General features: G+C 44.3%; 1 protein-coding gene across 4 annotated transcripts in view; it reads left to right on the top strand.

The window, feature by feature from the left end:
* Window positions 1-19633, top strand: part of KIAA2012 (KIAA2012 ortholog) — a 206418-nt gene that overhangs the window by 106134 nt on the left and 80651 nt on the right. For 3 of the 4 annotated variants that reach the window (XM_044273883.1, XM_044273880.1, XM_044273879.1), the window contains exons 13-14: window positions 15228-15313; window positions 16621-16689. In XM_044273883.1, the coding sequence (XP_044129818.1) occupies window positions 15228-15313; window positions 16621-16689 (155 nt within the window). The remainder of the gene's footprint in view (window positions 1-15227; window positions 15314-16620; window positions 16690-19633) is intronic. The other variant, XM_044273881.1, reaches the window with a different exon arrangement.

Genomic DNA, 19633 nt, shown 5'->3' with positions numbered 1-19633 from the left:
GGAAATACAGTATAAGGCTACTTTCACACTTGCGTTCAGGGTTCCGCTTGTGAGTTCCGTTTGAAGGCTCTCACAAGCGGCCCTGAACGGATCCGTACAGCCCCAATGCATTCTGAGTGGATGCGGATCCGCTCAGAATGCATAAGTCTGGCACCGTTTGCCCTCCGTTCCGCTCAGCAAGCAGACACCCGAACGCAGCTTGCAGCGTTCGGGTGTCCGCCTGGCCATGCGGAGCCAAATGGATCCGTCCAGATTTACAAGGTACATTGACACAATATGGTGCAATTTCAAACGGATCTAACTTTCAATGCAAAGTCAGGACGGATCCGTCTGATGAACTTTTAGATAAAAAAAAATTCGGAAATATAATACAGACGGATCCGTTCTGAACGGATACCATCGTTTGCATTATAGGAGCGGATCCGTCTGTGCAAACACCAGACGGATCCGCTTCCAACGCAAGTGTTAGCTGTAATAAATCTGCATATTGTAGCCCCTGGAGGGGATATAAAAAAAAGTTTAAAAAATGTAAAAAAATATTTTTTTTTAATGAAAAATTGAAATCACCCCCTTCCCTAGAATAAAAAAATAAATACATCAAAAATAAAACACATAAACATCATGGGCATTGCTGCATCCAAAAATGCCCATACTATCAAAATATAAAAAATATTTATACTATACAGCGAATGGAATAATGGAAAAAAGTTTCAAAATAGGCAATTTGTAATTTTTTCATTGCTTCTCTTACCCAAAAAAAGGAATAAAATGTGATAAAAAAAAATCACATACTCCAAAACGGTTTCAATAAAAACTACAGATCGTCCCGTAAAAAATGAGCCCCCAAACAGCTCAGTAGATATAACTATAAAAAAGTTATGGAAGTTACAATATGGCCATATTTTACAAAGTTTTTATTATTTTTTGGGTATTAAAACACATACTGACCCAGAGAATGAAGGGCACAGGTCAGTTTTTCCACATAGAGAACGCAGTAGGAACAAAACCCATAAAACCCATAAAACTGTGGCAGAATTTGGAATTTTGTTACCGATTCCCACTACATTGTATGCCATATTAAATGGTGGCAATAAAAAGTACAATGCAAAAAACAATCCCTCATATGGATATGTGAACGGAAAAAATAAAAAGTTATGGCTCCAGGAAAACAGGGAAGAAAAACGAAAAAAAACATTCGGTATCCAAGGGGTTAAGACCGACGTCTAAAATGCTGGTCTTAATAAATGACCCCCAATGTCTGTTAGTGTACAGCAACAAAAGCGGATTTTCTGCAGCAGAATTTCCACCGTAGATTTGCACATATTTTGCTGCAGATTTGTCAGGAACTTCATCTTCTGCATTGCAAAGGGTTAAATCCACGGTGGAAATCTGAAGCACGAGTTGACATGCTGCGGATATAAAATGTGCACAACAGATCAATTTACGCTGCAGATATTCTTGTCCTGTCATTTCTTAACATCTCATCCACTTTGCTGATACTGTGAAACACTGCATTTTGGCCACATGCAAATCCGCAGAGAATATATCCCATGTGCTTGTACTCTAAGGGCTTGTTCACACGACCGTGCCGTGTTTTGTGGTCCGCAAATTGCGGCTCCACAAAACACAGATACTGTTAATGTGCCTTCCGCAATTTGCGGAACAGAACAGACGGCCCTTTATAGAAATGCCTATTCTTGTTCGCAAAACGGACAAGAATAGGACATGACTTCTAATTTTTGTAGGGCTGCGGAACGGAGCAATGGATGCGGCTTAGATGCGGAACCAAACCACGGTCGTGGGAATGAGCCCTAACAATGAGTTTGTTTTCAAACATCTTTTCCAGTAAACTGAAATATCTGTCCAGTATCTTGATCCGTATCCCGATAATGAAAAACATTTGAACACTTGTCAGATGAGGGTAAAACATTCAGGGCACATGCACATAGGACGGACACTCTGCAGATTTGTCGCTGCAGATAATCTGCAGCAAAATCTGCAACAAATCCACAGCAGAATTTCCATTATGAAATTGCTGCAAAATCCGCAGCAGAAATTCTGCTGCAAATAGTCTGCAGAAGGTCGACCCTTTTCAACTGTACCCTAAGGCCTCTTTGATACGGGCGTCGCGTGTTAGGGCCAAATAGGATGCGGGTGCGTCGCGGGAAAATTGTGCGAGTAGGTACGCAATTGCAGTCAGTTTTGACTGCAATTGCGTTCCGATGTTCAGTTTTTATCACGCGGGTGCAATGCGTTTTGCACGCGCGTGATAAAAAACTGACTGTGGTACCCAGACCCGTTAGGTGTTCTGTGTTCTATCTTCATTCAGCAGGACCTGCACTGACGTCACCGCGCTCACCACGTTGTGAGCGGGATTACGTCACCAAAGGTCCTTTTGCAGGTCCTGAAAGAAGAAGCAAGAAGAGGATGCCGACTGCGCGATCAATTGGAACAGGTAAGTTTATTTCTTATATTTTTAAACACCTCAATCTATATTTTACTAATAATTCTGTATTAAGAATGCTATTATTTTCCCTAATAACCATGTTATAGGGGAAAAAAATAAAATATACAGTATACAATAAAATATACAATAAACTAACCCAAACCCAAACTTCAGTGAAGAAGTCCAGATTCGGGTCTGGGTACCACAGTCAGTTTTTTATCACACGCGTGCAAAACGCATTGCACCCGCGCGATAAAAACTGAACATCGGAACGCAATCGCAGTCAAAACTAACTGCAATTGCATATCTACTCACACGATTTTCCCACGACGCACCTGCATCCTATCTGGCCCTCACAAAGCCTCTTTCACATGGGCGATTTTTCCACACGGGTGCAATGCGTGAGGTGAACGCATTGCACCCGCATTGAATCCAGACCCATTCTTTTTTATGGGGCTCTGCACATGAGCGGTGATTTTTATGCATCACTTGTGCGTTGCGTGAAAATCACAGCATGTTCTATATTGTGTGTTTTTCACGCAACGCAGGCCCTATAGAAGTGAATGGGGCTACGTGAAAATCGCAAGCATCCGCAAGCAAGTGCGATTTTCACGCACGGTTGCTAGGAGACGATAGGGATGGGGACCCGATCATTATTATTTTCCCTTATAACATTGTTATAAGGGAAAATAATAGCATTCTTAATACAGAATGCATAGTACAATAGGGGTGGAGGGGTTAAAAAAAAAATCTAAAATAATTTAACTCGCCTTAATCCACTTGCTCGCGCAGCCCTGCTTCTCTTCTGTCTTCATCTTTGCTGTGTAATAAACCTACAAACACCTCTCTGTTAAGACTAGACAGCAAAAACTTACCACCTGTACAGCATACAACATAGCAACAAAAAAGCAAGTGGAGATAGTATACCAAAATATCAATTTATTATCAAATATAAAATATGGGAAAAGGACGGGATGGTAAACAGAATACAAAGAAGCGAAGGGCAGTGTACACAACTGCATATACATCAATTATGTCTGTCTTGATCGCCTATGACCCTTGGACGCTGTGGTGCTATTCACGGACATCCAGCTATAATTGATGTATATGCAGTTGTGTACACTGCCCTTCGCTTCTTTGTATTCTGTTTACCATCCTGTCCTTTTCCCATATTTTATATTTGATAATAAATTGATATTTTGGTATACTATCTCCACTTGCTTTTTTGTTGTTCATCTTTGCTGTGCACAGGAAAAGGACCTGTGGTGACGTCACTGCGCCATCACATGGTCCATCACCGAACCCAAACCCGAACATCTGTGAAGAAGTCCGGGTTGGGGTACCAAACATGCCGATTTTTCTCACGTGCGTGCAAAACGCATTACAATGTTTTGCACTCGCGCAGAAAAATTGTGCATTTTCCCGCCACGCACCCACATCTTATCCGGGCCAAAAACATGACGCCCGTGTGAAAGAGGCCTAAGTCCACCTGCACATGTTGCGGAATACACACAGTTTTTGCTGTGCGGATTCCTATGCTGAAAAACCACAGTGCATTACAATACCAGCAAAGTGTATGACGTTACACAAATCTAATGTACATTTTGAAGATTTTTTGCATGCAGTAATTGAACATTATGTTTGCAGTTTTAGAAATTGTCGATTTTGGTGCAGATATGCTGCATAAGTGCAAATAAATCAGCACAAAAGTTTGTGCGGGTCTTATGGGTGTTCACCCACACTCGTGTGGATTACACTGCGGTTTTTCTGTGAGGATTTCATGTACAGTACCAGCAAAGTGTATGAAATTATACAAATCTCATGTACAGTACACTTTGCTTTTTTCTTAGGTGCAGAAATTAATCAAATCTGCACCAAAAAACGCATCTGCACCTTGTGCAGCCACCCTAGGGGAGTCCTACACAGACAGACAGCAGTTTATCTCCACTCCACTGTCAGATGGGTGACCCCCACAGATCAGCTGTAATTGAGTCACTCTCATCATCTCAGCTCCCACTGCACTGCTTTGGATGTGAACTAATATAAAAAATGTCCTGTAAGGCCACATGCACACGACCGTTCCCTTTTCTGCGGTCCGAAACCGCGGATCCGCAAAAAATGGAAGCCACCCATGTGCCTTCCGCAATTTGCGGAACGGAACGGGCGGCCCATTGTAGAAATGCCTATTCTTGTCCGCAAAACAGACAGGGATGGGACATGCTATATTTTTTTGCGAGGCCATGGAACGGTGCAATGTATGCGGACAGCACACTGAGTGATGTCCGCATCTTTTGCGGCCCCATTGAAGTGAATGGGTCCGCATCCGAGCCGCAAAAACTGCGGCTTGGATGCAGACCCGAACAACGGTCATGTGCATGAGGCCTAACTCAAGTGGTATTAGATGAGAAATACAAAGCATCTGTGTAGCCAACATTTTGTGCCAATTCTAAAGGCGTCCATACACCTACAGCGTCAGCTGAATGTTTGTACAACTGACAGCTATCTCTCCCGATTCCGCCTACTTATACATGCTGAGTTCATGCGAATAGCCTCTCCCATGACAACAAAGAATCAGGCATGTTGAAACTCAATACGCCCAATCCTTACAGTGACATCTGTTGGGGGAAGAGTCAGTACATTCCCATATGCATAAGATAAGTCGGCAGATCCCCCTGAACTAGTGGGTTTAGCTGGCATTTATTTTATTCATGTATGGCCACCTTAACATGAGGTTAGGTTATTAATGCCGGATCCGGTACCAAGTTTTCATGAAATTGCGGCATTGACGGATCCAGTTTTCCAGTCTGCACATGCGCAGACCTTTAAAAATGTGAAAAAAAAGAAAAAAATACCGGATCCGTTTTTCCGGATGACACCGGAGAGACGGATCCGGTACTTCAATGCATTTGTCAGGCGGATCCGGATACAAATTATATCCGTTTGCATACAGATTTCCGGATCCGGCAGTTCCAGCAACAGAACTGCCTGCCGGATTAAACTAACGCTAGTGTGATAGTACCCTTAGTTGGTTCTGAATCTTAAAATGTCAGATAGGAATGCTATAGTGCTATAGAAGAGAGAGAATTTGGAGGTAACCTTGACTTTTTAGGCCATGTAAGGCTACTTTCACACTTGCGGCAGAGTGATCCGGCAAGCAGTTCCGTCGCCAGAACTGCCTACCGGATCCGGCAAAACGCATGCCAACTGATGGTATTTGTAAGACTGATCAGGATCCTGATCAGTCTTAAAAATGCCTGATCAGTCAGAAAAATGCATTGAAATGCCGGATCTGTTTTTCCGGTGTCATCCGGCAAAACTGAGCCAGCATTTTTTTTTTCACCGAAGGACGGATCCATGTGATTGGACCATGTGATTGGACCATGTGATGAGCTCACTGACGTCACCACACGTCCTGAAGAAAGAGCAGAGACCGGCAGCTATGGAGGAGGTGAGTTAATTTTTTTTGTATTTCTTAACCCTCAATTGACCTTCTACTAAGCATTCTAACCATGTTATAAGGGAAAATAATAAAATCTACACTACAACTGACCCAAACCTGAACTTCATTGAAGAAGTTCCGGTCTGGGTACCACATTCAGTTTTTTCTCACGCGCATGCAAATGCATTGCACTTGCGCGGAAAAAACTGAACAACGCAACACAATCGCAGTCAATCCTATCCATCCCCAATCCTATCCATCCCCAATCCGCCTATGTGAAAGAGGCCTAATAGTTCATATCTACATATTATTTTGTTCCATACACAATGGTGGTAAAAATGTATGTATTTTATATAAGGTCTTAAAGGGGTTGTGCCACGAATATAAATGTATCCTGCCCAACAGAAATCGCTGTTATATCACTTTCCTTAAATACCACCCTTTATCGAAACTGCCTTATTCTAAAGTTATTAGCCTACCACTGCAGCAATTCAGTTTTGATATTCAGTTACTGTTGGTTATGTCCTGTAGTGGAGCCTTGTATACAGGACGCACATGCTCACAGCGCTTCTTTTCCTGCCCTTCAATAACCACTCCTCTATGGGCAGTGTCAGTTATGGATGGATTGATTAGTGCCACATGTCCAGCTGATGTCACTGTCCTAAGGGCCCTTTCACACTTGCGTTGTCCGGATCCGGCGTGTACTCCACTTGCCGGAATCACACGCCGGATCCGGAAAAACGCAAGTGTACTGAAAGCATTTGAAGACGGAGCCGTCTTCAAAATGCGTTCAGTGTTACTATGGCACCCAGGACGCTATTAATGTCCTGGTTGCCATAGTAGGAGCGGGGAGCGGGGGAGCGGTATACTTACAGTCCGTGTGGCTCCCGGGGCGCTCCAGAATGACGTCAGAGCTCCCCGTGCGCATGGATGACGTGTTCCATGTGATTACGTGATCCATGTGCTTGGGGCGCCCTGACGTCACTCTGGAGCGCCCGGGGAGCCGCACGGATGGTAAGTATGCTGCTCCCCCACTACACTTTACCATGGCTGCCAGGACTTTAGCGTCCCGGCAGCCATGGTAACCACTCTAAAAAAGCTAAACGTCGGATCCGGCAATGCGCCGAAACGACGTTTAGATTAAGGCCGGATCCGGATCAATGCCTTTCAATGGGCATTAATTCCGGATCCGGCCTTGCGGCAAGTCTTCAGGATTTTTGGCCGGAGCAAAAAGCGCAGCATGCTGCGGTATTTTCTCCGGCCAAAAAACGTTCCGTTCCGGAACTGAAGACATCCTGATGCATCCTGAAAAAAAACTGTCCAAGGAGCAATGGGAGATAGAGTACATAAACTTTAGAGTGAAAAGTAGTTTATGCATAACCCATTTAAGGTTACCATACTTCTTCAGTAGTTGTCTTCTAAAAGACCTATTTATCCCGACTCCCCTATACACATGCATGCTCAGTTTAGCCGAGTGTACATGTACTGTATAGCCAGCGGGTAAAGGAAAGTTAGGGTCCTATTAGAGGGGCAGATACTTTTTTTTATTACCGGGCAGCAAGCAACGATTTTGCGAGTTCTTTGTTTTCAAAAGATGTTCAATTACACAAAACAATAATCCCAGAATATTTTTTGCTGTTTGCTTATCATTGTGATTATTGCGCTTTCGCCCCTAGAGCATTTACATTGTTAACGACTGGTGTTTACATGACAATTTAAGTAATAATCTCTGCCTAATAGGCCCTCTGTCTGGTCAAGGGACCCCCATTCACATCGTTGGCCAAACCTGGCGAGAACGGGGGGTTTGGCCACCATTTAATGTGTATAGGGGGGGCTCCCAACTCTCCCCTGACATCATCTAATTCTAAAGGATCAGGCAAACTGATAGTTTTGCCTGATCCTTTTGTTCTCCCGGGAGATAAGTCATAGCCAGAAGTGTCTGGCAACAGCTTTCTCCTCTTACTCCACTGACATCACATACATGAGTTAATGGCCGCCTCTGTATGCCTTCTTTACTCATTTGTGAAAGAATTAGGCTGCAAACTGTATATAGACTCTCATAAAATAGTGAATTGCCTCTTGATGGGATGGCAGGGAAGCAAAATGGCCTTTTCAGGGGCGAGACTACTGTTATAGTGGCTGCTATGGGGCCCACAGTAGCAGGGGGCCCTCTCTGTCATGACCAGGCCTTGCTTGCCAGTACACACACATATACAGTGTAATGCTGTGTGTGTGTACTATCAGACAAGGCCCGGGCTGTAATGTATGGGGCCCAGCCTTTTCTAGATTCGCCTCTGGGTCCTTGAAATTCTTCATTTGCGCTTCTGTATTCTCACGAGTTACATTGTAACAATCATCTCAGAGAACGTTTTAAGCACATCCAATAAATTAGCCCAAAAATGCATCAGATTTCAATCACTTGGAAGCAGTTCTTTCAATGCCATAGAAGCACAGATCATTGGAACCAATACATGGTATTAACACATGTGTCGAATTATCTGTTGGGCTATGGTAAGTTTTCATTTGGCTGACGAGAGGCAGAGAGAAACAGTCTTGTAAACTGATAGAAGGGAGAGCTTTCCTGTTTTCTTTATGTATTGAAGCCTTGAAGAAATCCTTGTTATATATGTTGTATGCGTGAGTAGTAAGATAGAGACAATGGGGCAGATTAAGGGCTCATGCACACGACTGTATGTATTTTGTGGTCCGTAAAACATGGATCCGGTAAAAATATAGAAGACGTCCGTGTGCATTCTGTATTTTACGGAATGGAACAGCTGGCTCCTAATAGAACAGTCCTTTACTTGTCCGTAATGCAAACAATAATAGGACATGTTCTATTTTTTTGCGGTACGGACATGCGGACATACGGAATTGGAATACACACGGAGTAACTTCCGTTTTTTTTGTGGACCCATAGAAATAAATGGTTCCGCATACGGTCTGCAAAAAAAACAACATTCATGGAAAGAAAATACATTTATGTGCATAAGCCCTGATACTGCAAACTGAGCCAGAATTCTGGAGCACAGGACTTACACCACATTTAGGGCTCATGCACACAGACATATTTTTCTTCCGTTTAGTTATTTTTCTTTATAGGTCCATATACGGAACCATTCATTTTAATGGGGCTTAAAAAAAAGGGAAATGACTCCGTGTGCATTCTGTGTCCGTATGTGTGCCTGTCTGTTCCGCAAAAGAAAAATAACATGTCCTATTATTGTCCGCATAACGGACAAGGATAGTACTGTTCTATTAGCGGCCAGCTGTTCCGTTCCGCAAAATACGAAATGCACATGGCCATCATCCGTATTTTTAGCGGATCCATGTTTTGTGGACCACAAAATACATACAGTTAATGTCTAAACAACAGATCTGCTGCCCAGATACAATGCAGCTGTATGAGGACAAGATAGCAGTAGCGATCACTCATTCTCATACTGTGGAGGTGATCGCTGTATGTAAATGCCGTGCTTCACCTCCTCTGAACGAGCAGCCAGTTGTCGGGAAGGAACACTTACTTCTCGATAACTGGAGGCTGGTTGGAGCGTGTAAACCCCTTACACATTAAATAGCTGTCGGTCTAACAGTTGTTTGGCCGATAGTTAAGGCCTCTAGCACACAAACGAATTTTATTTCCGTTTTCGTTCCGTTTTTGCGGTTTCCATTTGCAGTCCATATGCGGAACCATTCATTTTGATGGTTCCGCCCAAAAAACTGAATGTACTCCATGTGCATTCCGTTTCCGTATTTCCATATATCCGTTCCGCTAATAGATAGAACTTGTCCTATTATTGTCTGCATAACGGACAAGGATAGTTCTGTTCTATTAGGGGCCAGCTGTTCCGTTCCGCAAAATACAGAATGCACACGGGCGTCATCTATATTTTTTGCGGATCTGTTTTTTGCGGCCCACAAACATAAGGGCGTGTGCAAGAGGCCTAAGTATCCAAACTCCCCCATACATACCGTAAACACTTTCGGTTCAGCTGTGTATTAATTGGGGAGCGAGGGGGGAACCCTCCACTAGACACTTCTGGCAGCAGCTTATCTCCTGGAAAAACAAAAGGATTGAGCAAAAATATTGATTTTACCAGATCCTTCTCTCATGCCGACATTATCTGTCATGGAATAGTTGGGATGCCCCCATACATATTGTTGAATCTGCTGTTCTTGGTGGGTTTGGCTATCAATACACTAATGTGTATGGGGGCCTTAAAGAGGACCTGTAACCACTACTGATGTGTATTTTACTAACCACTTGCATCCCCTGTATTGTTATGACTCTATAATATTACAGTCCATTATACTTGCTAGAAATTCTAAATGAATCACTAGCAGTTTGCAAGTTCAAGATGGGTGTTACCAATTGAGGGGGGTGTCCCTGCGCAGTCTGACATTTTTCCGTCAGCGCTGCCAGTGTGCAGGGACATACCACCAAGTGGTAAAAGTGGTAATACCCATCTGGACCTTCCTTGTAAACTGATAGCAATGCATTCATAACTTTTAACAGGAATGGCACAACATAGAGCCATAAGAATAGATGATCTAGAAATGTTATTATGTGGGAAATACAAGTAGTCACTGAAATGTAAGGCATGTACCGGGGTGGGTTCCCCAGGATACAGCGCAGTCACGAACGAGAAAAGCAACTCTGACACCAGCTTTTGTAAAACAGACTTTTTGCTGTAACGGGTTATCAAGGGAGGCTGAGACCCCTGTGTCGCACAGCACGAGTGCCCTCCGATGGTAGTCGGAAAACACTTGAGCAATTTATCTACTGCGATCAGAGCTAACTCTGCCTCGCCATACCTGTTATTACCCTAAAGAAAATGCGAATAACTGTTTGGGTGTGTAGGATGGGTTAGCCTGCGGTGCAACACAAGAGCTTACAATCTTGCAGCATGACACAGAATTCCCCACTTTCTGGGCAAACACATTAAACTGGCTGGAGTTCCTGGGAGGAATGATAACAACACTTTCGGTCTGACACAAGATAGTGGACCTAACTAGCTAACTACAAGCCGTAACTCAGTCTCTAGGCGCCAAAACTTCTATGAGGTGCATGCACGAATTTACTGACCCGGGTCTGTACTGTATTCGCTGGCGGCTCCGGACCGAAAAACAAGTCCCTGCCACAACATGCGATCCTGCAGGGTTTGTAACTTTGCTCCTCCGTTCTCATCAGCTTCCTGAAATCGATGCTCTTTCCTCGGAACAGGATCTGGTTCTGGAACAAATGGTGAGGTCACTTAACTGCAGCTCCAATCGCTGAAGAACGCTCCAGACCTGGGTGCAGACAGATCCTCATTTTCTGGACGGACTCTGGGACTTGGACTGCGATCAGCCTGCTTCAGCTGCAATTCCAGCCACTTCAGGACTCCCTGACGCCTGGATTTGACCGGATTCTGTTCTCCAGCCCCTCTGCCTCTCTCCTAAGATGTCTGCTGCTCTGCCTCCTGCTTCTTCTCCAGACCGAGCAATTGAATATTCAAATACTTGCACAATGTTAGCTGTGTTAAGAAACAGCGGCATCTAGTGGCCAAAACACAGAATGACAGTGCTAATGAATCAGTATTCATACAATGGTGACTGTTTCTCCATCTCACAGAAACACACAGGTCAGGAGAGGTGACAGCTCCTTTTTAAGGCCGCTGCCCATACACATTAGATAGCTGACCACCCCTTAAACAGAGATGACCCCCATTCTCTCTTAGATGCCGGCAGGATAACCATTTGAATCAGATTGACGTTTTCATTTTATTGCCATAAGGGTTTTGTGTGATTTGGGTACAGCTGCATTTTATTGTTTTTGCCTAACTATCCTATTTCTATGTAACGCCTGCTTTTCTCATTGGTGTCTGTATTTAACGGTTATATATTATATATTCACTTGCATATTTCATCTCAGAAGCAAATCGGCACTTCTCCAATATGTAATTGTTATTTTGCTCCATTATTGTCTGTATTCCTAGTACATATCATGTTCTGCACAACTACTTCCACTTGCATAACCTCCGTACTGTCAGTGGCTGAAAGTGTAGAAAACCTTCAGCTTTGAAGTGGAACAACCAGATGCTTCATATCATATCATGTCTGTGACCTTGGCCCATTTACAGCAACTCCCTCCAGGGTTTTTATGACAGAGGCCCCAAGTTTTATAATTGAAGGCAGTCAGCTCTTTAACAATCACTATTTATTGGCAAGGCATTAGTGTTATCAGGGGTATTATAGGTAAGGCTACTTTCACATTAGCGGTTTTTGCGGATCTGTCATGGATCTGCAAAAACGCTTTCGTTACAATAATACAACTGCGTGCATCTATCATGAATGTATACGGTTGTATTATGTCTTATATAGCCAAGACGGATCCGTCATGAACTCCATTTAAAGTCAATGGGGGCGGATCCGTTTTCTATTGTGTCAGAGAATACGGATCCGTTTCCATTGACTTGCATTGTGTGTCATGACGGATCCGTCTCGCTCCGCATCCCAGGACGGACAGAAAAACGCTGCAGGCAGCGTTTTGGTGTCCGCCTCCAGAGCATTCTGAGTGGATCCTTTTCCATTCAGAATGCATTAGGGCCAAACTGATCCGTTTTGGACCGCTTGTAAGAGCAGTTGCCCCTGGCCCAGTTGCTCCTGGGGGGCCCAAGGCAACTGCCTCTTGAGCCCCACTGGCCACTGTAGGGGCCTTCATGGGTCCATAATTTATTAAAGGGGTATTCCCATGTTAGACAATAGGGGCATATCGCTAGGATTTGCCCTGATTGTCTGAGATATATTGAGAACGGAGCGGGGAGCGCTGTGGCTGGAGGACGCAAGATTTCCCGGGGTCCGTCCTCCACCAAGCGCTAATCCCCGCCTCTCCCATAGAAGTGAAGGCCCATGCTCCCATTTCTATGGGGCAGACGGCAATAGAAATGAATGGAGGGCGACTGCGCATGAGCAGTGCGCCCTCCTTCACTTTCGGTGCTCCGTTCTCGATCTAGGTGTGGGTCCCAGCGGGTCCTAGTGATATACCCTTATTGTCTGAGATGAGAAAACCCCTTTAACTAATTAGCAGGACATGTAGGGCATACATGGGGGACGGAGCGGCACCCAGAAATACTAGTAAGTGCAGGGACATCCCCCATGTATGCTCTAGATGTCCTACTACTTAGTTAATAAAGTATGGACCCATGAATGCGGCAGCACTTGTGTTCTCCCTCTTGCTCAGGGTCCAATCAATATTAAAGATAACCCTGGTGAGAGCCCATTACAGATCTCACAAACGTGTGAAAAGTAGCCTAAGCTGGCAACACACGCCACCCCACTTTAAAGATAGTGATGGCATCCTGGGTCTGGCAAGCTATGCGACCCCTGTGTCAGTGCTGGATGGCTTGGTGGTTTTGGAGCCTGGCTGTCTGTGCTGTATCAGGAGCTCAAAGAGAGGTCGGACAGCTGCCTCTCATCACAGAGCAGCCCTCCTCATTATATGTCTCTTTCCCATGGCTCTGTCTTCACTGCCGCCTGTACACAGTGCAGGGAGAGCCTGGACCTTTCAGCCATCACAAGCCAAGCTTTGAAGTTTTCAAATCCTTTCCTCTTCCAGGAGCCAGCCGTGGAGGAATGTTTTTAGAAACCTATCATAGCTCTAAGGAAAATGCATTTGAGAGAAAACAATTGCAAATGGGCGGTTTTGTGGAAACATTTTTATTATATCACCTTATCAAGTAACATTTTTTTTTCTGGCAGTAATTCACTCTCCCAGCTTTTCTAATAAAGTGGAATGAGTCGGATAACCATTAAAGGTGCCAAGGGCTTGCTTCCCAGAAAAACTACTGTAGTGTAATATTAGAAAAAATTATCTACACTATGCAAGGTGTTTGCCTGTTGATACAAATCAGTATCCATAGATTAATGGTCTATGAGAACATTTTGCATTATATTGTGTTATTGGAAATGTGGCAACTTTTTGCCTTGGAATTTATTGACTTCTAAATGGAGAAAGTAACAAAAGAGGGAGCCCAAGTATTGTCACTGTACAACACTCCCCTCTAGTGGCAATGAGCGGGTACTGCTGTGCTAGTATGATGGTTTGCTTTGTCTTCTAGGGGCCTGTGTTACACCAACAGATTATCTGACACATTTTCTGACCAATCACTGGTCAGGTGGCCACCTCTCCATTCACATCTATGATAGTTTTGGAAGTAGCCGAATCAGCGTTGTGCTATTTTCTGCACTCCCACAGAAGTGAATGGAGGGTGGCCGTGCTTGTGCGGTGTGCCCTGGTTCACTTTAGGGTAGCCATTCTAGAGATATATGCAGGAGGAACCTGCACCTGTCAGACATTGGTGGCATATCCTAGCAATGGACCAATCCCTTTAATGCAATTCATAGCTTATTAACTGATCTACCTATGCTACCATTGAATGTATGATTGTAAAGCAGTGCAGAACATATTGGCAAAATATAAGCTAGGATTTGTATTAGGCATCATTCACACGACCGCATTTTCAGTCCACATACAATCCGCATTTTTTGTGGATCACACACAGACCCATTCATGTCTATAGGGATGGAAAAAAATTGGACAGCACACACTGGCTGTCGTTGAGAACCCATTGTTTTCAGTGGGTCCGTCTTCTGCATTTTATTGACATAGGGGGTCATTTATTAAGACCTCTCTGCCACTTCTAAAAAATGGTAAATGAGACAGTCCTGCCGGCCCTACCCCTTCCCGACCTATGCCAAGCCCACCTGGAATGAGTGGGGAAAAGTCGCAGATTGCGGTGTGATCTGCAGATGAAATATGCCTAATTTAGCCGAATTTCAGCTTGATAAATAACCCCCATAATCTATCTCTTTATGGAATGAACATATGGATGCGCAAAGCACACGTATGATCCATGTGTTTTTCACATCTGTATGTCCGTTCCCCAAAAAGATCCAGAACATGTCCTATACTTTTCCATAAAATGCCATCAGTTGACCCATTGAAGCCAATGGGTCTGCAATAAATGCGGATGCAACACAGGCTGCATCCGTATTTTGTGGATTTGTGATTTGCAAAACTGATTTGATCGCATAAATGAGGCCTAAATATATCACATAAACTGACTGTTGAAAATTTTTTACACCAGCTCTGAGGTGTGGTGTATATTTGAGGATAGCCACGCGCTACCTCTAAGCTCTGCCCAATTAGAGTGATTGGCTAAAAACTGTCATAATTTGTAATTTTTTAGGCCAGTTTTCTGCCATAAAGCAATGATAAAGCCCTACCTGTCTCTTCTGTGGATCATTGATATAAAATTACTATGAGAAAAAAAAAATGTAAATGTTGTCTTCTGTTTTCAGAGCAAGACAGTGATAACCCACCTTCTCTCCGGGACTGTTCAGGCTCTTCAGAAAGAGTGTCCACACCTCCCTACCGCAAAGGAAAGGTATTACCAAATAAATTCTGGAAGTAAAACCTCACCTTTGAGTACAGAATCCAGACTTTGTGCTCTGATGGATTGCTGGAAAGCTCTATGGGTTATCATAACTGACAGCGACAGCCAGATAGTGTGTTTTGCATTATCTGGTTGTCGTTGTCAGTCTCTTGGACTGTGAATGGAGTGGCATCATGCATGGTTGACCACTGCATGCGGGGCACGGTCAAAAAGTTTTTATTATTTGTCATGGATCTTTTCTAACATTATTAAGCAATAATTGTCTTGATTACTCTGAAACATGCAAATTGTGATCTGGACAACACGATTGTAGACTCTGATGAATCTGTCGCACAGGTGTGACAAACAGACCTAAGGCCGCGTTCACATCACCATTTTGTTTTCCGTTCTTCTGATTCGCCAGAAGAAAGATAAAAAAACGTATCCTTTATTTTGAGCATCCTCAATGCATTCATTTTTGTCAGTTCTGTCTAAAATCCGTTATTTTTGACGAAGCGATAACGGATCTCAGAACGAGCTGACAAAAACAGATGCAAAATAAGCACAACAGATGCTCAAATTAAAGTATCCTTTTTTTTTTTTTGTTCTTTTGATGTTTTAGAAGAACGGAAAACAAAACAGTTACCTTTTGAAAACGCCCATGTAAAACGCTTCTTTCCAAAGATAAATTAGCATCTTTAGTGTCACTAAGTGGGTTGTCCAGCCTAGGAGCCAACAATCCTAATGGAAGGAACTGGTGCCCAGTTAAAAAAAAATTAAAAAAGGAACTGTCTGCAGTCCCACCATTCCCACTGCCCCATTCCTAGCTATTTGGCTATTCTGGTACCCACCTGAGAAGACGTGGGTTGATCCCATGACCGCTGTGGCCAATCACTAGCACACTGTGCAAGCACGTATGATCACTAAAGCCAGTAATTGACTGTAGCAGTCACGGGACCAAGCCAATCCTGGTGCAGCGGGTACTGGAAGCAGCCAGGAACAAGGCAGCGGCAAGTAAGCCATTCCATCCATTGGGGGTTGTTAGCTCCTAGGCCAGACAACCTCTTTAGCAGTCACAAGAAAAACCTGTGCAGTTGTGTGATAACTAGGATGCCTTTTATGCCAGTGTTTACCTACTACACACTAAACTTGCTCCTCTGACTTTTAATATCCCTGAAATGGAGTGATTTATTATGCCATACTTACGTGATAAAATACAATTTTTAAAAATGCGCTCTGCTTGCTTCTGAATATGCCCAATGTATTTTGTTTGTCATTCTTTATAAGTGCACGTTTGATTTTTTTTATGTATATTTTAGAAGGGAAAAAGGAAGAACCCCAACAGTGAGTCATCTCTGCAAGGGGAAGGTACTGAAGTGAGTGTACAGGTGATGATATACTTTCATATACAATCATTTGGTGTTTGAAAAATACTATAGGGCCAATTCTTAGAAATATGAACAGTTATGATAAATGAAAAATTGTATTTGGATAATGAGGGCTACTGCTTATTTATATGGGTTGCAAATTATAACACGGACTAGAGAAACACGTCAGCATGAAAACTGCAAGATTTCAGGATTATTCTTAAAGGGGTTTTTAAGGAATTAAGAAAATGAAAGTACCTATATATTACTTTATTATAAATATATTACCAAATACCTTTCATTAATTATAATGGCCCTTTTTTCTGGGGCGCAATCATTAGGAAAAATAAAATTGCCGCCATCCTATTAATACACACAAAACCTGTCCTAATTAGGCCTCATGCACACGACCGTTGTGTGCACCCGTGGCCGTTGTTCCGTTTTCCGTGATTTTCTGCGGATCCATTGACTTTCAATGGGTCAGTTGAAAACTCAGAAAATGCACCGTTTGTCATCCGCCTCCGTGATCCGTGTATCCTGTCCGTCAAAAAAATAGGACCTGTCCTATTTTTTTGACGGACAACGGTTCACGGACTTATTCAAGTCAATGGGTCCGTGAAAGAACACGGATGCACACAAGATTGGCATCCGTGGCCGTAGGTTACTTTCATACAGACGGATCCGAAGATCCGTCTGCATAAAAGCTTTTTCAGAGCTGAGTTTTCACTTTGTGAAAACTCAGATCCAACAGTATATTCTAACACAGAGGCGTTCCCACATAGTGATGGAGACGCTTCTAGTTAGAATATACAATGAACTGTGTACATGACTGCCCCCTGCTGCCTGGCAGCACCCGATCTCTTACAGGGGGCTGTGATCCGTACAATTAACCCCTCAGGTGCCCCACCTGAAGGGGTTAATTGTGCGCATCATAGCCCCCTGTAAGAGATCCGGGGCTGCCAGGCAGCAGGGGGCAGACCCCCTCCCTCCCCAGTTTAAATTTCATTGGTGGCCAGTGCGGCCCCCCTCCCTCCCTCTATTGTAATAAGAACATTGGTGGCAGTGTGCGGCCTCCCCCGGCCCCCCTCCCTCTATTGTAATAAGAACATTGGTGGCAGTGTGCGGCCTCCCCCGGCCCCCTCTCCCTCCCTCTATTGAAATTAGAACATTGGTGGCAGTGTGCGGCCTCCCCCGGCCCCCTCTCCCTCCCTCTATTGAAATAAGAACATTGGTGGCAGTGTGCGGCCTCCCCCGCCCCCCCCCCCCACCCCCCGATCATTGGTGGCAGCGGAGTTCCGATCGGAGTCCCAGTTTAATAGCTGGGTCTCTGATCGGTAACCATGGCAACCAAGACGCTACTGCAGTCCTGGTTGCCATGGTTACTTAGCAATAGTAGAAGCATCATACTTACCTGCTGGCTGCTGCAATGTCTGTGTCCGGCCGGGAGCTCCTCCTACTGGTAAGTGACAGTTCGTTTAGCAATGCGCCGCACAGACCTGTCACTTACCAGTAAGAGGAGCTCCCGGCCGGACACAGCAGGTAAGTATGATGCTTCTACTATTGCTAAGTAACCATGGCAACCAGGACTGCAGTAGCATCCTGGTTGCCATGGTTACCGATCGGAGCCCCAGCGATTAAACTGGGACTCCGATCGGAACTCCGCTGCCACCAATGATCGGGGGGGGGGGGGGGGGAGGCCGCACACTGCCACCAATGTTCTTATTACAATAGAGGGAGGGAGAGGGGGCCGGGGGAGGCCGCACACTGCCACCAATGTTCTAATTTCAATAGAGGGAGGGAGAGGGGGCCGGGGGAGGCCGCACTGGCCACCAATGATATTCAAACTGGGGAGGGGGGGTCTGATCTCTTACAGGGGGCTATGATACCCACAATTAACCCCTTCAGGTGCGGCACCTGAGGGGTTAATTGTGCTGATCATGGCCCCCTGTAAGAGATCGGGTGCTGCCAGGCAGCAGGGGGCAGTCATGTACACAGTTTGTAGTACACAGTTTTCACGATGTAACTCATATCCGACAGTATATTCTAACATAGAGGCGTTCCCATGGTGATGGGGACGCTTCAAGTTAAAATATACCATCGGATTGGAGAAAACTCACATCCGATGGTATAAAAGGGACTCCAGACTTTACATTGAAAGTCAATGGGGACGGATCCGTTTGCAATTGCACCATATTGTGTCAACGTCAAACGGATCTGTCCCCATTGACTTGCATTGTAATTCAGGACGGATCCGTTTGGCTCCGCACGGTCAGTCGTACACCAAAACGACACCGTGGATCCTCAAAAAATCAAGGAAGACCCACGGACTAAAAAAACTGTCACAGATCACGGACCAACGGAACTCCATTTTGCGGACAGTGAAAAAATACTGTTGTGTGCATGAGGCCTTACACAGGAGGACAAGTTAAAGAGCTGCACCATCTTCCTCTCTTACTTGTCAGGGATTATGATCCTGAATACAGTTTAATATGATCTTCAGATGAATCTCTGTGGGAATGGAGTTCATGAGGAGACAAGAAGTACAGAGAGGATAGTGGGGGTGTAGATAATGAGCAGCAGTCTTTGTATACAGTCTCCATTACCACAGTCTGTCCTGTCCACCCTCTCTGTACTTTAGCTGTCTCTTCCTGAACTCCATTCCCACAGAGATTCAGCTGTATTCAGGGTGACAAGTAGAATAGAGATGAGGATATGGCAGCTCTTGTCCTCCTGTGTGATTAGGACAGGTTTTCTGTGTACTAATAGGACTGCGGCCATTTTATTTCTCCTAATTATTGCTCCCTAGAAAAAATGAACTATTAAAACTAGAGATGAGCGAATCAAAGTTGACGAAGCGGAATTTGATCCGAATTTCAGAAAAAATTTGATTTACACCGAATCCGAATTTCCTGATGCTTCGTGGTAAAGAATCGCATTTTTTCCTCAAATAGCTGCTGCACATGTT

The sequence above is a fragment of the Bufo gargarizans genome, unplaced genomic scaffold (genome assembly GCF_014858855.1).
Source record: "Bufo gargarizans isolate SCDJY-AF-19 unplaced genomic scaffold, ASM1485885v1 original_scaffold_1263_pilon, whole genome shotgun sequence".
NCBI lineage: Eukaryota > Metazoa > Chordata > Amphibia > Anura > Bufonidae > Bufo > Bufo gargarizans.
Note: the sequence above shows the minus strand (reverse complement) of the source record. Positions and strands in the feature narration are given on the sequence as shown.